We start from the raw sequence: 23,231 nt of genomic DNA, 5'->3' as shown, positions 1-23,231 counted from the left end.
ACCGTAGAACAATAAGAATAAAGCAACAGTATGACAACAGCAATGAGGAGGAAGAGAATGAGAAGGGTGGAAGGAGGAGGAGAACTACTAATGTTTACTGAATGCTTAACTATGTACCAAGAAGTATTCTAAATGCATTATACATTTTAATTCATTTAATTCTCATCATAAATCTATGAGGCAGACGCTGGTCTTATACCTGTTGTATAGTTGAGGAAACTGAGGCACAGCATGATCAAGGAACAACTATTAAGTGGCGGAATTTAATTTTGACCACTAACGCAGATAATACATAGAAAAGTTCTAAATTAAATGAGATAGTTTAGTAGTAGAGGGCAGAATGGGGACTCAGGGAGGAATGCTGGGCTTCAATCCTATCCAGCTCTTGCTAGCAATGTGGATCTGGGCAAGTAGTTAACATCTCTACACCTCAACTTCCTCATGTGAAAAATGGGGTTAATGGTGCCTACCTCATTGAGTGTTATTATGAGAACACAGAAAGTTGATATTTCCAAAGTTTGCATTAGACAAGAGTTGTTTTTGTTGTTGTTGTTGTTGTTGTTTTGAGTTGGAGTCTCACTCCGTCGCCCAGACTGGAGTGCAGTGGCCACTCCCGGCCACCGCAGCCTCAACCTGCTGGGCTCCGGCGATCCTTCCGCCTCAGCCTTCCAAGTAGCCGGAATTACAGGCATGCGCTACCAGGCCCGGCTGATTTTTTGATTTATTGTAGAGATGAGGTCTCGTTGCCCAGGTGGGTCTCGAACCCGCGGGCTCAGGCAATCCACTCACCTCAGCCTCCCAAAGGCGCGGGATTACAGGCTGAGACACCGAGCCCAGCTAGACAAGAGTTTTAAATAAATAAGTCTGAACATCTGGAAACTGGTGTTTACTATGGGGTCATTTCCTTCTATTACTGCTGTCCGATTCTTTCTATTCCTTTTGTAGTTTCTTGCTTTAGTTTTCTGTTTCTGGGTTTTCGGCTTTACTTTTCTAAACCTCTCCTCTTCTGTCTCCTGTTTTGTTCTATTTATCCGTTACAGTCTTCCCTGTTAGTTATCACTTCTACATCTGTACTCCACATTCTTGTAACAGGAAGCTGCCCCTTCCAGCTCATGATGGGTGAATTCTCAGGCTACTTCCCACTGCCTTTCTACTAACTGCAGAGTATCAGATTCCTAAACTGGCATCATGTCATGGCAGCCTCCCTGGTGGAGAGGATGTACAGTGGCAAGCACACTGTATGGTGAATCTACTGTCATTCAAATAGCTCAGAGTGTATAGGAAACTACTTGGGGTCTTTGGAAAGTCAGAATAAGATCCATCTCATAGGATCCAAATAAAAAACAAAGTCCTCACATTCTCTCCAGCATCTGTTATTTTTTGAGTTATTGATAATGGCCATTCTGGTATCTTGGTGTAGTTTTAATTTGCATCTCCTTGATGACTAGTGAGGTTGAACATTTCTTCATGTATCTGTTAGCCGCTCATATATCTTCTTTTGAGAAGTGTCTGTGCTGTTCATATTTTTTGCCCACTTTGTAATGGGGTTGTTTGTTTGTTTCTTTTCTTTGTAGATCCTTGATGTTAGGCCTTTGTCAGACATGGAGTTGGCAAATACGTTTTCCCAATCTGTGGGCTATCTCCCTGCTCTCTTGATGGTTTCTTTGGCTTTGCAGAAGCTTGTCAGTTTAATGAGGTCCCACTTGTCTATCTTATCTCTTATGGCCTGGGCACTTTGGGTTTTGCTCAGGGAACACTTCTACACTGTTGGTAGGAGTGTAAACTGGTACAGCCTCTGTGGAAATCAGTGTGGCGATTCCTAAAAGCTCTAAAAATCAACCTTCCACATGACCCCGCAATCCCCCTACTAGGAATATACCCTGAAAAAACTCAAATCACTCTATAAAAAAGATACCTGCACACGTATGTTTATTGCAGCATTGTTCACAATAGCAAGATCATGGAACCAACCATGCTGTCCATCAAAAGAAGACTGGATTAAAAAAATGTGGTACATATATACAATGGAATATTATGCAGCCACAAAAAAGAACAAAATCATGAATTTTGCAGCAACCTGGATGGAATTAGAGTTTATAATAATGAGTGATCTCTCAGAGAAAAAAAGATCTGAGCATCACATGTTCTTACTCATAAAAAACCTTGAACAACTACCATAATACTATAAGAAAAGGATTGACAGTGGCAGGAAACTATGGTGGGGAGGACAGGGAGGGGAAGGGAGGTAGGATTAACGGTAGTCAATATCTGTCTGGGGAGAGGGGGGCACACCTAATCAACAAGGGTACCTGCACAATGAAGATTTGTATACCTAACTCTTAACTGTACCCCACACCTTTAAAATAAAAAATATATGTTAAAAAAAAAGCAAAGTCCCAAAACTTCCAACTGACTAAATGGATCCCCTTTTGGCCTAGGGGATTGCAGAGGAACCTAAAAAACTGAATTCTCAGCCATGATGGGAAGGGTGGTTGGACATGCCTTGTCATATCCACTCCCCTTTGGAATTTAGGCACAACTGATGAGCATTAACACTAAAATAGAGATCATAAGACTGACAAAATGGTCTTTGTGGCAATAAGATATCAAATTCTAACCTGACTCTGGTATAGTATCACATGACAGACAGCAGATCCTAACAGAAATCAAAATATTTTGTCCCAAAATATATTTATTTGACATCTTTTGAAACAACTGCCACAGGGCCAGCAGACTGAAAAGATATTGCAATGATCTTTTTGGAGGAAATTTGCATGTGTGGAGAATCTCCATTAATGCAGTCAGGACTTCTCTTTCAAGGCCTTTCCTGGATCTAGGACAGGGGGACTTAAGTTAGTCTGATATCTTTTAAAGTCTGAAAAGAACAATTTACCATCTATTCTTTCTGAAGGCTACTTACCCATGAGCTTTCATTTTTGTAACAAGAACCTTGGCTCCCACAACTCCCTTATCTTGATTCAAACATTCCTTTCTACTGACTTCAGGTCTTTAGACAAAGCCTAACTCTTTCAATTACCAACCAGAAAATCTTTGAATCTACCTATGACCTGTAAGCTCCCACTACAAGATATCCTGCCTGTTTAGGCTGAACCAATGTGCACCTTCTATGCATTGATATATGTCTTTCCTTGCAGTTCCTGTCTCCCTAAAATGTATAAAACCAAACTATAATCTGATTGTCTCAGGCACACTTTCTCAGGACCTCTAGACACTGTTCCCTGGGACATGGTCACTGATATTGGTTCAAAATAAACCTCTTTAAATAGTTTATAGAGTTTGGTTTTTCCATTAACATTACGTTTCTTCAGATAAAAATGAATCTCATAACCTTGTTGTCCAGATTAAATCAGGCAATGCATAATATAAGCTTAACAGAGTCTGGAGTTACTTCATTTTACAGCAACACAAAGAAGAAGTAAACTATGGCAACAGTGAAAAGAAGCATGAAAATGCTGTGAGGAACTAGAACAAAAAGTAAACGCAGACAGAAAGGATCTCCAGGGATTATAAGAATCTAATCAACTTGAGCAATCAGCCTGTTTTACAGCATGCTGCATTGCAGCCTTTTTCCCTAAACCATATGTTGAATGTGGTCACCTTGTTGGTTGGAATTAGCTCCTAATAGACCTTCCAGCAATTTATAGATTAAGCCAAGTGAACCTTCCTCATTACCTTGCTATACCAGTCCCTACCCTGGGAAGAGCTATAACTTTATTGCTATAACATGTGATCTACATGCTGACATAATGACTCACTGCATCTATAGTACTGGGACCCTTCCTTTACACGCAGTGATGCACTTTTCCCCCTCTCCATTAAAACCCTCCTATCACTTTCCCTTGGGGAGACATTGCTTTGGAGAATGCTCCCAGTGTTCGGCTTTCTTGCACCAAATAATAAAACCCCTACTGATCAAAATCTGTGTTCTCATAGAGAGTTATTTTTCACTTGCCAGGTGAACAAACCTTGTTTTTTTCTGGGGAACAAAAACATTAAGAATAATAAAAGGAAGAAGAATAAACTCCTTCTAGTTTCTATAATACTGTAGGTATGTTTAAATGTGCATATCTTTATTTATCCTAATGTGTTGTGACATCAAGAAATAAATATTCGATCTCTGCCCTCTGTTCCTGGCACAGAGCTTCTAAACTCTTGGAATTTCCTGAGTAATAGAGGTGGGAGAAACAGCTTTTCTTATTCATAGTAAGTCCTTTTTAGCCACACCAGAGTTTTTACTAATGTGGTGAGTCTTGGAGGATGAGTGCTAATCACCAAAGGGACCAACCACGTGATTAGAGGGCTGGAACTTTCAGCCCCACGCCCCAGGATCCAGAGCAGAGAGGGTGGAGAGATTGACTTACTCACATATTTGGGGCCAATGATTTAATTAATCATGCCCCCATAGTGATGTTTTCATAAAAACCCTAAGCCATGGGGTTCAGAGAGCTTCCTTCCTAGACAGTGAACATATCAAGGTGCTGGGAGGGTAGTCCACCCAGAGAAGGCATGAAAGCTCCACGTTCCTTCCTACATATCATGTCCTATGTATTTCTTCATCTAGCTTTTCATTTGAATCCTCTGTAACATCCTTTATAAAAATCAATAGACATAAAATGAATCTCATAACCTTGTCCAGATTAAATCAGGCAATACATAATATAAGCTTAACAGAGTCTGAGTTTCCCTGAGTTTTGTGAGCTATCAGAGCAAATTACTAACCTGATGAGGGGGTTGGAGAAACTTCTAATTTATACCTGGTTGGTCAGAAGGACAGGTAACAACCTGGGGCTTGTGACTGAAAAATAGGGGAAAGGGAAATTTTGTGGGACTCATTCCTTAGCCTGTGGGGTCTGTACTAACTCTGGATGTTTCCTTATGGGCTCTGTACTAACTCTATGTTTCCTTCTGGTACTCCTGCTCCATATATTTTTAGTCCTTCTATCTCTATCATTAATGTCTGTCAACCGCTCTTTCAAATTCTCCACCTCTTTGTCCTGTATTCTGGTAAATTTTTGCAATCCAACTTCAGATTCACTTGTCATTAAGAATAGAGACATTTTTGTTTTCCCTTCACTTCGTGAAAGATGAGTAAAACATACCTTTTTATCATCTCCCTTGCAAAGTGGATTTTTTTCTCCTATTATCTATAGCACCATTTGAGGCTCCTGACCATACTCTGATTCAATTTGCCAAGTTGCATGTTCCCTAGGTTTGGCCTCCTGATGAGCCTTAAACCAATGCCACACCACTAGAGGTTAGCAGATAATTTCTGGGAAGCCACCAGTTTCACATTTTATTACTTTCTGGATTGTTTCATGGCCTCTAAGGTTTTCCCTTACTTTTCTGTGGGCTGGACAATGGATTTAAAAGTCATTAATTTTTTTCCCAGTATTTTTAAGGGCATTATAAAGTGAAAGTTCCTCAGGCCAACCTAGCATACTATCTGTAGAAATAGAAATCAGGATATTCTTATTTATTTTTGCACCCCCAGTGCCTAAAGGAATGTATACCTGGCACTCAGTAAATGTTACAAATCTTGGGTATTAAATTACTGAATAGTGGGTAATCCCAGTTGAGGGTAAAACCCAATTCTCCTCCACCAGTTATCTACATAAATGCATGCAATTCGATTTTTTTTTTTTTGTGCTTGATCTAGGAGAAAAATAATCAATGTTTCACATTTAGGTTATATTTACCTAATCTAAGGTGGCAAGGGACATTGCAGTTGTTAAGAGAAAAAAGAAAATGAAAAGATTACCAAGTAACTCTCTCTATATAGCCAAGGGTTCAGAAGCAGTAGTAGTATTATTAATTGGCAATATAATATATAATTTATTTTTATTTTTGGACTAAATACCAGAGTATTTGTGATAAACCAAAACCATGACGCTAGTACTTAAACACTTACACTTAGCACTAGTTTACTCTTCTCGATCACTTCCTCAAAAGTCTCACTTGTTTCCTCTTTCCACAAACTAATGAAAGTATTCATTTCTTGGGCTATTGAAGGATCTGGGCTCCCATCACATTGAATGTAGTGTTTCCACTGTGGAATGAAAATGTTTGAAAGTTCACAAGGATGAAGATTCAACCAAAGATTAAATTACATTTTTTGTGATTTATACATTCTCATAACTCAGTTTTACCAATTTAGACAAAAACATATGATAGTTTTAACCAGTAACTTGAGATAGCACTAACATAACCAAATTCTTCATCCAAATAATTTCTAATACTCAATATTCAGATAAACAGAAATACTACTTACTAAAAGGACAGACCGAGAGTGGGAAGTCATTTTTCATCTTGTTCTTAAACTCTGACACAATGATGAGAAAATAGAAGCTGTGATTTTGGAGAAATGCACACTTTAGGTATAACTAACTTTATTGACTTTGTCTTTTCAGAAACAGACTTCCAGGTGTCTGAGGTATCTCATAGTGGCAATCAAGCGTGCCTAGAGTAAAGGGAAATTTACAAGGCCTGAGACATCATGCATTGGGCAAGGACTGTAAAAGTCATGAAACTTGTAATTACAGAAGTTATAACCGCTCAGAGGGAGAGCAGGTGGGGATTCAATCTTCCAGTAAATTGGGCACTTTCTACAGGGAAGCCAAGGATCCCCCAAAGCTACCCACTGGGAATACCTAGGAGATAAGGGGAGGTACACCCTCCATTAGCTCTAAGGAATGTTGTTTGGGAAGGTGCAGGAGAATTAGAATCCTTGTCACACACTTCTCTAGGGGCTATGATAATGTGGGCGGACATTAATGGCTCTCAGGATCTCAAAGATATTTCACAGGTGGTCGACAAGGAAGTCACAGCAGTCATGTGCAACATCTCTAAGAAAAGGATTTAAGCCAGGACTCTGGGGGGCTACGAGGCCACACTCACCTAGACTGTAGGCTCACTCCCTGTCTGTGGGGGGTGAACTTTTCTTAAATAAATCTTTTCTTCTCTCATCTCTGTGTGTCGCAATTCTTTGCAATTTACTCGGCTCTCTGGGTTCCCAGCGCGCACCTCCGGGTGCCAGCCCCGGCAGTGCTGCACGCTTCGCCTCGCCTCTCCACCCTCACCCGGTCCGTCCGTACCCTGACACTTAACTTTCATATTTTTATATTTAAAACATTATTTATTTATGAGTGGTTTTGTTTTGCTTTGTTTTTCTCTCTAATCAAAGAACTTCTTGTTTGCAAAAACCAACACTTGGACTAATTTCTACTTCCCAAGTTATTACTAATTGCTAATTGCTACTGGTATTTTAGTATGAGTCCTTCCGTTCAGTTTTGAGTGTATGCAAATGTTACATTTCTAACCATATTGTACTATATATGTAAATTTTTTCATTTACAGTTATACAATCATCTTTTGCTATGTTATAAGTTTTAAAATTTTTTTCTCCTATATTGTTTCCAAAGGTAGGCTGTTTTTAGTAAGACAAAATTGCCTTAAGCACAAAGCTTTTACATTTTAAATTAGAATAATTTTCTCAGTATAAATTCTCAACAATTGAATCAGAGTCAAGGGATTATAAACATTTCAAAAATATTATTAATGACAAATAGCTTTCTACAAAATTATATAAATTTACTTTGTCATAAGCAACCAATTTGTCAGATGAGAGTTTTGTTTTATAGATAAATTTAAAGTTTCTTGGGATTAAAATGGACATTGGATGACAACTCCCTCTTGTGGTGATAAAAGCATTAGCTTAAAAAAAAGAAATTAGTCTTACTTGAGAAAGCAATCTAGTATCTCGTTTCAATTTCTCTGCTTCAGGAAAACATTCCTCTAATAAATAAAGTTCTTCAAGTTCTTCATTTCTCCTTTCCAGATCCTGTCGTATAGGGATAGATACATTGATCTGATCTCTAATGTTACTGTATATTTCATAAGTAGCATCTAAAATTTACTTGGCTCAGCATATCACTGTAGTCTCAAAATGAACTAAAATTAGTTTGATTATAACAGATATTTCCAAAAGGTTTCATCTGAAACAGTGGATTGCATAGTGTGATCTGCAGACTCTTGGTGAGTTCCCAAAACTCTTTTGGGATCTGTGAATCCATTCCATTTTTATAACACTTGGTATCATTTGCCTTTTTCAGTGTTTATATTTGCATTGATGGTGCAAGATGGAGTAAAACTGCTGCTGCCTTAGCACAAATGAAGGCACCAGATAGCTTTACATCACTGGTTTTACTAGTTCCAAAGGAGAGGTGAGAAAGAGCCAGCTTCACATAAAAATGACCTGATAAAGAGGCAAAAATTATTAATTTTATTAAATCTCAACCCTAACTACATGCAGTTTTAATATACCACGTAATAAAATGGGAGATTCCCAAAAAGGGCTTCAACTGTATATCAAAAGACAATACTGGCTTGAGACTTGTGCAATTGTTTGAATATTTTGGCAGACATTCTTTCAAAAATAAATGAATTAAGCAATCACTTTAAGAAAACAACTTAAAATATTTGTTGTCAATGATAAAATTCATGCTTTCAAGCAAAAATTTGAATTTTAGAAAACTTATATCAATCACTGTAAGCTTGATAGTTTCCCAATCCTTAAAAAACTTCTTATTTGACAGTAGGTGATACTAGTGTATATGATTTTTTTATAATGAATAATAAGATACATCAATATTTGGAAGCAAATAATTTGGTGAATCAAAATTTTCCAACTGGGCAAAATATTGCGTAAAAAAGAACTATTATGAGTGTAAAATAGATCAATGTTTTAAAATAACAGAGTATAAAAAGTTCATTCGTATGGTTTCATATTCCACATTAAGAAACTACCACTTGTTGAGTTTTGGTATAGTATCAAAGAATATCCACAATTATCTGACAGGCTATTAAAAGATTCCTTTTTTCTTTTCCTTTTTTTTTTTGAGTTGGAGTCTCACTCTGACACCCAGACTGGAGTGCAGTGGCCACTCCCAGCCACCACAGGCTCGACCTGCTGGGCTCCGGCAATCCATCCACCTCAGCCTTCCAAGTAGCTGGAACTACAGGCACGCGCTACCACACCCAGTAAATTTTTTGATTTATTGTAGAGATGAGGTCTCACCAAGCTGCCCAGGCGGGTCTCGAACCCGCGGGCTCAGGCAATCCACTCACCTCAGCCTCCCAAGGCGCGGGATTACAGGCTGAGCCACCAAGCCCGGCAAGATTCCCTTTTTCAACTGCATGTCTGTGTGAGGCCAGATTTTCTTCATGTACTTCATTCAAAACAATACATTGCAACAGATGAAATACTGAAGTAGATATGAGAATTCAGCTGTCTTCTGTAAGTCAGATATTAAAGAGATTTTAAAAGTATAAAGAATGTAATTCATTTCCCTAATTAAAAACCTATAGTCATTTTCTTTAAAAAATAATAATGTACTTACTTATGTGTATTAAAGTTTATTTTTATCAATGTTTAATGTTAATTACTACAATAAGCATTTTTAAATTATCAGTTTTAATTTCTCATATGGTAAATATTGATCGATGTAATCTATGTAAACAAAAGCTCCTTGGGGGTCTTCAATTTTTAATAGTTTAATGGAGTTTTGTTCTTAGATCAAAACATTTCAGAATTACTGATCTAAAAGATTCTGGTGAAAAAGAGAAGTGAAACTATAAAAAATGAGTTACAATTTGAATATTCTAAATTTTTTTTTGGTCCCAACTAATTTGTCTATAAAACAGATTCATGCATGATTAAGTTACAAGTGTGGGCTCTGAAGCAAGACTGCTGAGGTTTATGTCCTGGCCCTGCCACTTAATAGTTGCTGAATTTCTCTATGCCTCTGTTTCCTTACCCATGGAATGTGGGTAATAATGTCACTTACTTTCTAGTAGCGTTAAGCTCATGTGGGCCTAAATACTACTGGTCGCTATGGGCTGAGAAGTACATAAATGACAACAGATCTGATAACCATAGTTTGAGTCTTCATTAAGGCCATTATTATTATTATTTAATTTGTATAAATTTAAGGGGTACAAGTGCAGTTTTGTTACATGACTATATCGCACATGGTGAAGTCTGAGTTTTCAGTGTAACCATCACCTGAATAGCATAAATTGTGCCCATTAAGTAATTCATTAAGAACATTATTGAGGGAGGCAGGAGGGTGAGGGGTACACAATACAACAGAGCGTATACCTGGTCCACTACCAGGGAGAGTGAGGGCCAGTTAGAAGCCCAAACTTCACCTGCATGCAACCTACTCATGTACTTAATCCTCACTTGTACCCCACAACTCTATAATAAATAAGTTTAAAAAATTAAAACAAACAAAAGAAGAATATTATTAATGTTAACTTACTTGTTCTTCAAGCTGATGCAATTTTTCTTTCTCAATTCGCTGTATTTCAAGCCTTTCCATTTCTTCTTTTTCATATTTCAAACGGGCTTCCTCTAAAGAAAAAAAAAAAACTCAGTGATTAGATCACTATATTTTTAAGTCCTTAATATTATTCCAATATATTCACGATGCAGTGGTGATGGAATATTTTATTTAAGTCACAACATTTATTATGTGGTAAAAATGAGAAAAGTGTTAGCTTTCCTTATTTCAAAAAAAAGTAAGATGACTCAAACTTTCTGGCCAAAAAAATAGGCCCACAATGATATTTCTCTTCTCAAAAAAAGTTGATAGCAATTCAAAATTCAATAATAATGTTAACCAATAAAATATGACATCTATCTTGGGCAATAAAGGGGAAATAAAGTCTTTAGAAGACTTCCACAACTTTGTTACATTTACATCATCAGAAGTAATTACCTTAGTATTCTCTTGTTCTATTAAAATCAAAATATGAAATATACATTGAAGAATAGGACCTTAACCCAATAAAATAAAACATGCCCTAAGATAAAGATTCTAATATTGTATTCTTATCATGAGTCGCCAAAAAAAGGATTTATAACATTATACCTAAAAAAATCAACATGAAGCCTGAGGACCTGAATCTGAATCTACAGATGTTTTTAATGCTAAAAGCTATAAACACTTGGAATATTCTCTTATTTAAAAACACTTTTTGATATTTTAACTAGTAAACAATTTTATCAAAGTTTAATTGATTTTTTAAAAAATGAAATTGGCATTTTAAATTTGGCAAATAAAAATTATTAAACTATAAAACCTTAGGCTGTTGTGTGTATTTCCTGCTAGTGTATATTTCCTATACTTAATGAATTTGAATTTTATAATTCTTACTGCACAATCAGTACCAATGCCCCTAATTTCATCACCAAATATAAATACTTCAAGATAAAGTTGACATAATTAGCAAATAAAAATTCAGGAATTTGAATTTCAGATAAACAATGAGCGTATTTTTAGTATAGTATAGCATGGAGCAAATTATCCTAAATTAGCCACTGATGATTTGAAATTCGAGTTTAACTAGGTTCCTGTATTTCACCTGGCAACCCTACTTCAAGATATATCTGAAAGTGATTGGTGTACTAACAGATCTTTCCAGGTACTCTCTAAATGGTAGGTATCTAATTAATATAAAACAGATTAAGTTGAAAACACTGAAGAATTTTGAATAATTATTGACTGTATTATAGAAGAAAAATCTATTGTTAAGAAAACAGTATCACTATTTATTCTGTACCTTCCTCTTTCAGTCGCCTCTCCTCCTCCTCTTGTAGCTGCTTCAGTCGTTCAGCTTTGGTGATTTTCTTTTTCTTATTGCCAGACTTAACAAAGGCCACAACAAAAAAAGGCTATTAACAAGTACCCAAGTTACTAAAAAACAAATCCCCTCAAATAGTAATTATGAAAAACATTTTTGTTTTTATGAAACCAGTCTTTTATGCGTTCATTCAGCAAATAAGACTGTCTAGTGCAAAGTTTTGACTCACGCTTTGAAGGACAAAATCTGGAAACAAACAAGAAAAATAAGCATACTAATTATTCAAAGGCAAGGGTGATAGTGCCAAGTATATGAACTTTAAATAATTCTCTCATTCCCAGTTTCCACATCTTTTAAAAAGTGCTAAAGAAAACATTAACTTGTGGTAAGGAATAAAGTAAAATATATGTAAAAAGCAATTTGAAAACTGTACATATGTAAAAATGAATGGTATCTTTATGACTAATAGGTTTATAGAGAGCGCTATGTTGCAAATTTGGAGGAAGAAAAGATTACCTTCAACAGCAGGGATCAAGCAAAATGTTAATAGAACAGGTGGTATTTAACTTCATGTCCACAAGATTTTAACATTCAGGGGAAGATATTCCAAGAAGAGGCAGACGCGGACGTAAGATATGGCTTTGAAAGAGCACCGTATGAGCCAACAAGTTCAGTGGGCCCTGGAAAGACTCCAAGAAGAGGTCATGATGGAAATGGGAATGGGAAAAAAGTCTAGAGCCTATGCTAGTTCGGAATTATTCTAAGAGAAATGGAAAACTCCTAAAGTTTTTGAGAAGAGCTGGGGTATTAAGAATATAGTGTTTGAAAACTAACCTGACATTGGGAAAAAATGATTACAAAGAGGATACCACTTTGGTTACTATTAACAAGACTTAAACTAAAGTCTTGGCAGTGGGAATGCAAAGAGGATCCAGTAAGTATTTTATAAGCTAACAGAAAATAATGATCAAAATTGGAGTCAAGGAGAAGGAGGAGTCAGTGGAGTCTGGAAAAAGAAAAAGGCAGTCCAGAAGAATTGAATTTTAAGGAGGAATTGCTGAAAAAAATTACATGTAATAGTAGAAAATGCTGGTAGATCATTAAGGCAATTTGTAGAGCTGAGGTTTAACAAAGCAATCTTGGGGCTATAAAGCAGATTTGAGAGCAATTTTGGTGATAACAACCTCTCCTCCATTCCATAAGGGAAAGAGAAAGAGAAGAAAAGGCACTATCTAAACTTAAGAGGAATCCACTGAAAGGGTGGTTAATCCTTGGGATATATGGACTCTTAGATGACCTTTTTTTTTTTTTTTTTTTTTTGGTTTACCTACTCCAGGATGCTCATAGAATCCCTTAAGGTGCCACTGGAATCTCTCAAAAATCGTCTCTACCAATTTTTTCCTTTTCATCAACCCCCTCCATACCCTCATCTCTTCCTTTCCCAGATTAGATTTCACAGTTCATGACTCAAATCATTATCATACATAGCTCCACCTTCTCTAGTCTCTCATTCCTCTAAAAAACTCAGTTGGCAAAAGTCCTAGGTCTAATTAAACTCAATTTTCCATTTATTCTGTGCTAGCAGTACTTGCAGCTGAACCTTGCCAGAGAAAAATACACATAAGCTCAAATTTATAAGCACAGTTTTTAAATAGACTCTAAGATTTCACTCTCATTTCAAACCTCCAAAATCTTTTCCTTCCTACTCTCAGCTGTTAACCTTACCTCTTGTATCACTGAGAAAATAGAAACTTCCAGGAGACAAAAATCTCCTTTATCCACCAAATCTTTGAACCAATCTGTATTTTTGTCTGCCTTCCTTGCTGTCACAGTGGATGAACTATACGTATATTTTGCTTTTACATGTTTTAAGTTGGTATTTAAAACTTTTCACCGCGAGTTTAAACAGCTGCAAATGTTGCCCTTTCCAGTATACGATTCATAAAATAAAACTTTTACAGCACTTTTAAAAATATATCCATCATTATTTAAAATATATCCAATGGGATCTACATACCATAGAGATTTAATCGCCAGTGTCATCCATTAAAAATATGAACAAAATTTTCTGTAATAAAAATGGTAATCCTATTTCTCTTTGAACTCATATTTCTCTTTGAAATCATATTTCTACTCTCCTCACAATTATTATTTTAATGTAACATACTTGAAAAACTTTTGCTCTCTTTTCGTATTTGTTCCAAAAACATGTCTGAAAATTTAAATTGAAAAAAGTTTAATGCCCTTATCGCTAAGTATTAAAATTTTTGCTTTAGATTGAGTTAATCTTAAAATTATTTCAGTACACAATTGAAGAAGGCAATATATATTATAAGTTTTGATAAGTAAATATTAAACATAAAAAGTAAAGGTTTCCCGGATGTATATCTCTTGATGAGATAGTGGATATTTTCTTTTTCCCAGTTAGCACATAATCCGTGGATAAATGTTAGCTATTACTGAATGAAACCGAGATTCAGATTGACTCTATTTTTATTTTTTATAAATATGTTGGAAATCAGGTTTATATTTAAAAGCAAATGGGAATAAGTTTGCTATAGTAACATTATGAAATTATTTTAATTCCTTCACACCATATGCCAAAAATTATATACTGACTTGCCAAAAAAAAAATACTTCTAATCACTAATTTTTGTGATGATTTTTTGATAGTTTTCTTATGTATCTTAAACAATATCGTTTTATGTTTAAACTTCATATAAATTTAATTATGTTGTATGTATATATTGTGATTTGCCTTTTTTATTATGGCAAAGTATACCTAACATAAAATGTACCATTTTAAAATTTCCAAGTGTGCAGTTCAGTGACTTTAAGCACATTCATGGTGCTATATAGCCATCATAGCACCCACCTCCAGAAATTTTTTGACATCCCACACTGAAATCCTGTATACATTAAACAAAAACTCCCCATTTTTCCAGCCCCAACCCTTCAGTCATCATTCTACTTTGTCTATTTGAGTGTGATGATCTAGATAGCTCAGATAAGTGGAATAAGATAATATTTCTCCTTATATGTGACTTACTTCTCTAGATATACATTATGGTTTATAAAAATTTATTCATATTGATAGATATAGCTATTGTGGTATATTTTCACTGCTGAATAGTAACATTAATTTATGTATTCATTCTTCTATTGATAGATATTGAATTGATTCTAGTTTGTTACTATCATAAATAATGCTATTAACCTTTGAATGTATGTATCCTGTTGCCCATTTGCAAGGATTTTTCTACATCACGGAATAAAACTGATGGGTATGTGCATTTTTAACTTTATTAAAGTTGTAATTTCCAAAGTAATTATTCAAATTTACACTCCCACAATAATTATCCAAGTCAATATTTGTTAATTTCAGTACTTTTGCTTATCTGGAAGGTTTTTTTAAAAAAATGGAGACACGTTTATAATACTAAGAAAGCACACTGTAACCTATCAAACGGTAAGGTACATTAATGCATTTTAACTCAATCTAATTATATACATTTAATTTTGTATACTATACCACCTCAGCCTTCTTGAGATAAACTGAACTGTGTCATGACTTATTACCACTTAATACTTCCAGATTAAGTCTGCTAATATTTCGTCTAGGATTTTTGTATTTATGTTCGTGAATAAGCTTTAGTTTTCCTTTTCATACTATCTTCAGGTTATCTAAGTAACTCAAAATAAATTAAAAAGTGTTCCTTCTTTTTACATGCTCTGGAAGAATCTGCATAAATATGAAATTGTTTATTTACTTCTGAATGAAGAACTAGCTAATGAAAACTTGTGGATCTAGAATTTTTGAGGGGAAAGATGTATAACCACTGATTTAATTTCTTAAATGATTACAGGACTATTCAGATTTTCTACTTATAAATACAGTTTATTTTTTTTTCTGGCTATTTGTCTAGTTCATGTAAGTTGTCTAATTTACTGGCATATAAAGTTATTCAAATAATATCATTTCTTATTAAAGTCACAGTTCCATTTTCACTCCTATTATTTATGTTTTTTGTTCTTCTTGACACACCTCACCAGACAATTGTTGATGTTATCAGTTTTTTCAAAGAAACCAACTGTGGACTGTTCATTTATGTAATTGGTTTAATAAATATTGAGAGTCTAATATATGCTAGTTATTTGAGATATACGAGTAAACAAAAACCCTTACCTTATAAAGCTTACATTCAAATAGAAAGAGAAAGGCAAACACAAGAAACAAAAATTTAGAATAAATTATAAAATATTTTAAAGGGAGATAAAGTATATGGAGGAAGGTTGGAGACTCCAAATTGCTAGCCAGTCATGGAAGGGATGAATCACAATTGTAGATAGAGTGGTTAAGGTGTGCCTCGTGTAGAAGTTGACATTTGCGTGAAGACTTGCATGATATGACGTTACTGATCCACTCTCTTACATGTTTTCTATTAATGGCTGTATTTGTCCTTATTGTTTGTTTCCTTCTCCTTACTTTGAGTTTTATTATTTTGCTTCTTGAGAAGGATGATTAGTTTATTAATACTCAGTCTTTCTTCTCCTTCTAATAAAAGTACTTAGGGGAGCAAATTTCCCTCTAAACATTTCTTTAGCTATAACCCACACATTTAAAAATTTTCCTTAACATTAAGTTAAAAATATTTTAAAATTTCCATTATATTACCTCATGATTCACTTTAGAATTCTTTAAAAATTACAAGCATATTGTATCTTTCTGTTTATAACTGATTTGAATTTTAGCTTCAATACAATGTTCATTATAATATATTATCTGAATTGTTTCCATTGAACTTTGAGAATAGTTTTCTATCATAGTTTATGAGAGTGGGAGTCAAAAAAACATGGAATTATTTTTGGAGGGCGAACGTTTTGCAGTACAGTCTTCCCCCACTAGGTAAGTGTTCTAGGAACCCATTAGCAGCAGTGTACCAGCTAGCGTTGTTGTGAGAGGCTGCATTTGGCCTCAATTTTTTAAATTTTTAAATTTTTTAGATCCTTTCAACATGTTTGCCAATTTCATGATGGGTGACTTATGAGTGCGCCTGCCCACACTGCGTTGAGTGTTGAGCAGTATCTGACCAAAAAATGGCATGACCCCTGTGCCCCACCATCCCTATTCACCTGATCTCCCCCAGCAACTTTTTTTTTTTTTTTGCTTCCCCAGATGAGAAAAGTCCTTAAAGGGAAACATTTTGCCAAAGTGGAAGAGGTGAAACAAAAAATGGCAGAAGTACTAAAAGGCATCAAATTGACATGCTCAAAATCTTTTGAGCAGTGGAAAAAGTGTCTTGATAAGTGTACTTGCAGCAGATGGAGAGTACTTTGAAGAGGACTAATGTTTAAACATGTAAGAATAAACACACAATTTTTTTTAATCGCTAAATTCCGGGGTTTTTTAGGGGTCCCTTCTTGTATTGTCAATTTTGGGAAAATAGTGTGTGTGCTTCTCTAGTTGTTGGGTGCAGTGTTCTAAATATGTCTAATTCACTAGATTTGTTCCTCATGCTGTTCCAATCTTCTAAATTCTTACCAATTATTTTATGCTTTGTCTATCAATTATCAAAAGAGGAAATCTTTCACTATTACTGTGGACTTATTTTTCCTTATAGTTGTCTAAATGTGTGCATTGTATTTTTCAAGCCTTTGTAATTAGGTATACACAAATTTAAAATTATATTTCCTTGGCTAATCAAATCTTTATTATCACGAAATAACCCTCTTTATGTCTAGGTGTGTTTTTGCTTTAAAGTCTGTTGTGTCTAATATTAATACAGCTATATAGCTTTTGTTTTTCTAATATTTGCATAGTATGACTTTTTCCATCACTTTACTTTTAACTTTTCCGTACCTTTTTTTTTTTTTTTGAGTTGGAGTCTCACTCTGTCGCCCAGACTGGAGTGCAGTGGCATGCTCCCAGCCACCGCAGCCTCAACCTGCTGGGCTCAGGGGATCATCCCGCCTTTGCCTTCCAAGTAGCCGGAACTACAAGCGTGTGCTGCCTCGCTCAGCTAATTTTTTATTTATTGTAGAGACAAGGCCTCACCAAGTTGCCTGGGCAGGTCTCAAACCTGTGGGCTCAGGCAATCCACTCACCTTGGCCTCCCAAAGTGCTGGGATTAGAGGCTGACCCACTGAACCTGGTCAACTTTCCCATATCTTTATTCTCTAGATGGATGTTTGTAAAAAGATTATTGTTGGATTTTATTTTTATCCAATCTGACAAACTTTCTATTGTAATAAGAGTAATATGTCTGTTTTTATTCATGTACTTATTGATGCATATGTGGACATAAATAAGCTATCTTATTTTGGGGTTTTATCCTGCTTTCTCTTTGTATTCTTTCTTGATATCATTTCAATTGATTATTTTTGTTATTGCACTATTTTCTCTCCACTATTCAGAAGTTCCACTGTTTCTATAATTTTAGTGGCTACTCTGGAAAGTCAATAAATATACCTACTATATCAATACCTTTATCTTCCTACCCATCAGTACAAGGACTACAGAACATCTTAACCCAATTTATCCCTCCCCAATTAAGTTACGCGTTATTGTTGTCATGCATCTTTTAAATAATAGTATTGAGATATAATTCACATACCATACAATTCACCCATTAAAAGCATATAATTCATTGACTTTCAGTATAGATTGTGTGCAAACATCATCACAATCAATTTTAGAATACTCTCATCACTCCAAAAAAGAAATCATATACCTATTAGCAGTTACTCTCCATTTTTTCCTAACTCCCTGTTCTTGGAAACCATTAAGGTACTTTCTGTCTTTATAGATTTACCTATTCTAGACATTTCATGTAACTGGAATCATGCACTCTTTTGTGACTGACTTCTTCCATGTAGCATGTTTTCTAGACTCATCTATGCTGTATTATGCATCAATACTTCCTTTTTATGGTCAAACAATAGACCATCTTATATACCACATTTTTTTTCTTTTTTGAGTTGGAGTCTCACTCTGTCACCCAGGCTGGAGTGCAATGGCAAGCTCACAGCTACTGCAGCCTCGACCTGCTTGGCTCAGAAGATCCTTCTGCCTCAGCCTTCCAAGTAGCTGGAATTACAGGCACACACCACCACACCCAGCTAATTTTTTTATTTATTGTAGAGACGAAGTCTCACCAAGTTGCCCAGGCTGGTCTCGAGCCTCCAGGCTCAGGCAATCCTCTCATCTCAGCCTCCCAAAGTGCTGGGATTACAAGCTGAGCCACTGTGCCAGGTCTATATACATTTTTAATCCATTAATCAGTTGACAAACATCTGGGTTGTTTGCTGTCATCTATCTTAATTATTTTTAAAACCCACATGTTATTATGATTATTGTTTTATACCTCATATATGTAATCTGTTTTACAGGTGGCAAACTCAGTTATGAAAGAATGTTCTTAATTCACCTTTAGTTTTGAAAACTATTTTAGCTGATACAGAATTCCAAGTTGCCATTTTTTTTTTCCCGGAACATTGAAGACATCATTCCACTGTCTTTGGCTTTCATTGTTGTTGTTGAAACCAAGGCTCAAGTTTTGTCCAGTTCTACAAATGCCCTCACGATAAAAAGTTTTAGTGTTTCCATTACCTCTTTGATTTATGTGTTCAGTTAGTTTTCTCCTGATAATTTCTTACTCTTAAATGCTCTTAAGATGATAATTTTGATCTATATGTGCATATCTAATGTACATATCATAGTCAGCATTATTTACTGTTTTGGGCAGAAAAGGTGGTCCCCAAAATCTTAAGCCCAATGTTAATGGAAAGATAAAAATCATATTTTTGATAATTTTTTTATCCTATTACTTTCATCAGTTATAGATTTAGATCATTCAAAATATAAAAAATGTCTACCATTTACCTAATGGGCAAAGCCATCTTCAGACTTAAACTAATCGGCCATACCAGATTTATTTTCTAACAAGGGCAGTCTGAGTTCATTTTTTTTTTTTTTTTGCACAAATAAATATGTTAATATACATCCTTGTGGCAACCTATATCATTTCTGATTGTGAGCCAAGTATAAGTTGATTTAATTTCCTCATACATTGTTTTATAAAGATGCAATTTTAATATCCTGAATTTAAAACCATTTGTATTTTAGTATCAACAATGAATGTTCCATAGAAACCAAAGCCTATTTGGCAGCCAAAGCCTGTTTGTGTTCCTAAATGAAAGCAGATTTTTTTCTTCTTTCTTTTTGAAGTGACAGTGTCTAACTGTTGCCTAGGCTAGGGTTCAGTGGTGATATCATACCTCACTACAGCCTTGAACTCCTGGGCTCAATCAATCCTCCTGCCTCAGCTTTCCAAGTAGCTGGGACTATAAGCACACACCACCAGGTCCAGACAATTTTTTATTTTATTTTGTAGAGATAGGGTTTGCTATGTTGCCCAGGCTGGTCTTGAACGCCTAGCCTCAAGTGATCCTCCCAGCTTGGCCTCCTAAAGCTCTAGGATTACAAGGTGTGAGCTACCACACCTGGCTAAAAATAGAATTTCAAGTACAGATATGGGCAATAAGTCCTCCCCTTTTGCCCATTCATTATAGTTCCATGCCCTGAGGTGACTGGGCACCATTTTCATCCAATTCAAATATAATCAATTCAAATAAAAGTATTCAAAGTTTTGTAATATCTCTTCACAGTTGAAGAGATATGTGAACATCAAATTTTTATTAATAATGCCATTTTCTTCACTAGAAAAAAAGTCACAGATTATTAACTGTGAGTGACTGGAGTCATCTATGTATCCATCAATCTGTAAGGCAATTCTTCCCACAATCTAATCAACATCTTCTGTTATTTTGTGTATTCTATGCAGTACAGTGGTTTCTAAAAGACAACTTCAAGGTCTGTATTAAAATAACATATTCATTTACATTTTTTACTGATACCCACATCTTTCTTTAAAAAAATTAATTATATTATCTTTGTAGTCTGGATGTTTTATCAATAAATTACACATTGTGAGAGTTGTTTTATGCCACCGTTTGATAATAGTTTCACGGGCAACATCACGAAACAAAAGTTATCACCACTCTTACCACTCCACACTACAATATACTTGAATTCAAAATATCTCAATCCTTCTAATGTCACATTTCACCACTTACAGAAAGACACATATGACAGACAAAAACAAGAAGTCCTTGATTAAAGAAAGCTTTGCCAACACGAATGTCTAGCATTGTCTGATGGTTTATACCTCAGGCCCCAGCAAGATTTGGAGTGGATTAGAGTTAAGCTTTTTTTCTAGTTTGTGTTTCTCTTTTTTTTCTGAGTTGGAATCTCACTCTTTTACCCAGGCTGGAGTGCAGTGGCACACTCAAGGCCAACCCAGCATCGACCTGCTGGGCTCTGGTGATCCTTACGCCTCAGACTTCCAAGTAGCCAGAACTACAGGTGTGCACTACCATACCTGGCTAATTTTCGATTTATTGTAGAGATGAGGTCTCACCAAGTTGTAGAAGCTTTTGTTTTATAAAGAAGAAAGGTGATTATGACAGGGGAAGATGTAATGGTAAAAAGGCAAGAGTTTATAACAGCAGATTTTCTTAGGAAAAGGTAAATATGAAAGTCAATGATCTAAAAATGGATTCCCATAAAACTGTCTGTGCCCTTGTATCCTTAAGAAAATCTCTGTATACCCTCCTGAGGGTACTCTTTACTTCCAGAAGTAGGTTTACCCCAGTTTGAAGACGTGTAGTCCAGACTGCTGCAACAGCTTCCTAAAAGGACCTCCCGCTTGACACTTGCATCCCTACAGTGAATTTTCCACATGACAAACTGACTCTTTAATAAATCAGATCATGTCACTCTTCTGCTTACAACTTTCCCAGGCTGCCCATCACACTCACAATAAAAATCCAAACACTTCACCATGACCTACTTAGCCATGAACTAAAAACTGGTTCCTGTTTAACCAATCTACTTACCACGTTTTATCTTTCACTTTCTCATTCCACTTGCTCTATTCCAACCACACTGGCATCAGCACAGAGGTCTTTCCAAACCATGAGTCTTTGTAATAGCTGTTTCTCCTGCTTAGAATACTTGTCCTATCAGGTAATTGTTGGCTTATTCCCTTGCTTCATCTAGGACTCTCCTCGAATTTTACCTCCTTAATCATTCTATACGAAATAGCATCATCATTTTCCCTACTCCACATTTTTCATTGATATCTTACTTGGTTTCCATGTATTAAAAGTTATCTGAAATAGTATTATTTATTTCCCCACCCTCGAATAGAATGTAAGCTTCATGAGAGCAGGGACTTTGTCTTGCCGCTGCTCACTTAATGCTTTGAACTTGTTAAATCAAAGAAATAAATTTTCTTCCATGTTTGCAAAGACTTATATAAGGATCTTCATTTCTACCTTGTTTGTGGTTACAAAAAATAGGGACAACATAAAAATCATAATGCATACTTTCTTTTTTTTTTTTTGAGTTGGAGTCTCACTCAGTCATCCAGACTGGAGCGCAGTGGCCACTCCCGGCCACCGCAGCCTCGCCTGCTGGGCTCCGGCAATCCTTCCGCCTCAGCCTTCCAAGTAGCCAGAATTACAGGCATGCGCTACCATGCCCGGCTGATTTTTTGATTTATTGTAGAGATGAGGTCTCGCTGCCCAGACGGGTCTCGAACCCGCGGGCTCAGGCAATCCACTCACCTCAGCCTCCCAAAGGCGCGGGATTACAGGGTGAGCCACTGAGCCCGGCTATAATGGCATACTTTCAATGGGATATGATGTAGTTATGAAAAGGAGTGAGGTAATCTCACTGTGCCAAACCAAAAAGGTCCCAAAGATATACGTATTACAATAAAACTAAGATGTTATCAGATATAAGATGTACCTTTAATTTATTACTAACCAAAAAGAAAACAACATCCAAGATAGGAGTCTAAAAGTGACATATGAATAAAGCTAGAGATAGAAAAGACAAATGAACCCACAACACAGAAATGCACAGCCAAAAAAATTTGCAACTCTCAACCCTGACACTGGGTAGAAGAAAAAAAATTCCCTAAGAATTTAAACCACACACCGGGGGCAGTGGCTCAAGCCTGTAATTTCAGCAATTTGGAAGGCTGTGATGAGAGGATTGCCTGAGCTCAGGGGTTCGAGAGCAGCCTGAGCAACTTGGTGAGACCTCGCCTCTACAATACATCAAAAAATAATCTGGTCATGGTAGCATATGCCTGTAGTTCCAGCTACTTGGAAGGCTGAGGCAGAAGGATCACCTGAGTCCAGCAGGTCGAGGCTGTGGCAGCCGTGAGCGTGCCACTGTACTCCAGCCTGGGAAACAGAGTGAGACTCCGAGTCAAAAAAAAAAAAAAAAGAATTTAAACCACAAGCCAGTTTACATGATTTGCAGTTCGACTCATACCATTAGTGTGGTCCAAAACCCTTAAGCAAGACTTTAGTATTACTGAGTTGGTAATAAGCCTAAGTGACTGACAAGCAAACATCCCCTGTGGAAAAAATGGATGTCAATTCAGGACTCCACTATTTTCATATACTATCTGTTATAAGACACACCCCAATTT

General features: G+C 36.0%; 1 protein-coding gene across 3 annotated transcripts in view; it reads right to left on the bottom strand.

Moving 5' to 3' along the window:
• Positions 1–22,925, bottom strand: part of CASC1 (cancer susceptibility 1) — a 53,928-nt gene extending 31,003 nt beyond the window's left edge. For 2 of the 3 annotated variants that reach the window (XM_021714062.1, XM_021714063.1), the window contains exons 1-3: positions 11,644–11,728; positions 7,757–7,858; positions 5,930–6,067 (exon numbers count right to left, since the gene is read on the bottom strand). In XM_021714062.1, coding sequence (XP_021569737.1) covers positions 5,930–6,013 — 84 coding nt within the window. In that variant the 5' untranslated portion in view covers positions 6,014–6,067; positions 7,757–7,858; positions 11,644–11,728. Of the gene's footprint in view, positions 1–5,929; positions 6,068–7,756; positions 7,859–10,340; positions 10,433–11,643; positions 11,729–22,883 lie in introns of those variants that run through there. The other variant, XM_021714061.1, reaches the window with a different exon arrangement.
• Between the last annotated feature and the right edge of the window lie 306 nt (positions 22,926–23,231).

Source organism: Carlito syrichta, unplaced genomic scaffold, assembly GCF_000164805.1.
Source record: "Carlito syrichta isolate Samal-C Ts95f unplaced genomic scaffold, Tarsius_syrichta-2.0.1 Scaffold305197, whole genome shotgun sequence".
Lineage (NCBI taxonomy): Eukaryota > Metazoa > Chordata > Mammalia > Primates > Tarsiidae > Carlito > Carlito syrichta.
The sequence above is the reverse complement of the archived record's forward strand: the minus strand, read 5'-3'. Positions and strand labels throughout refer to the sequence as shown.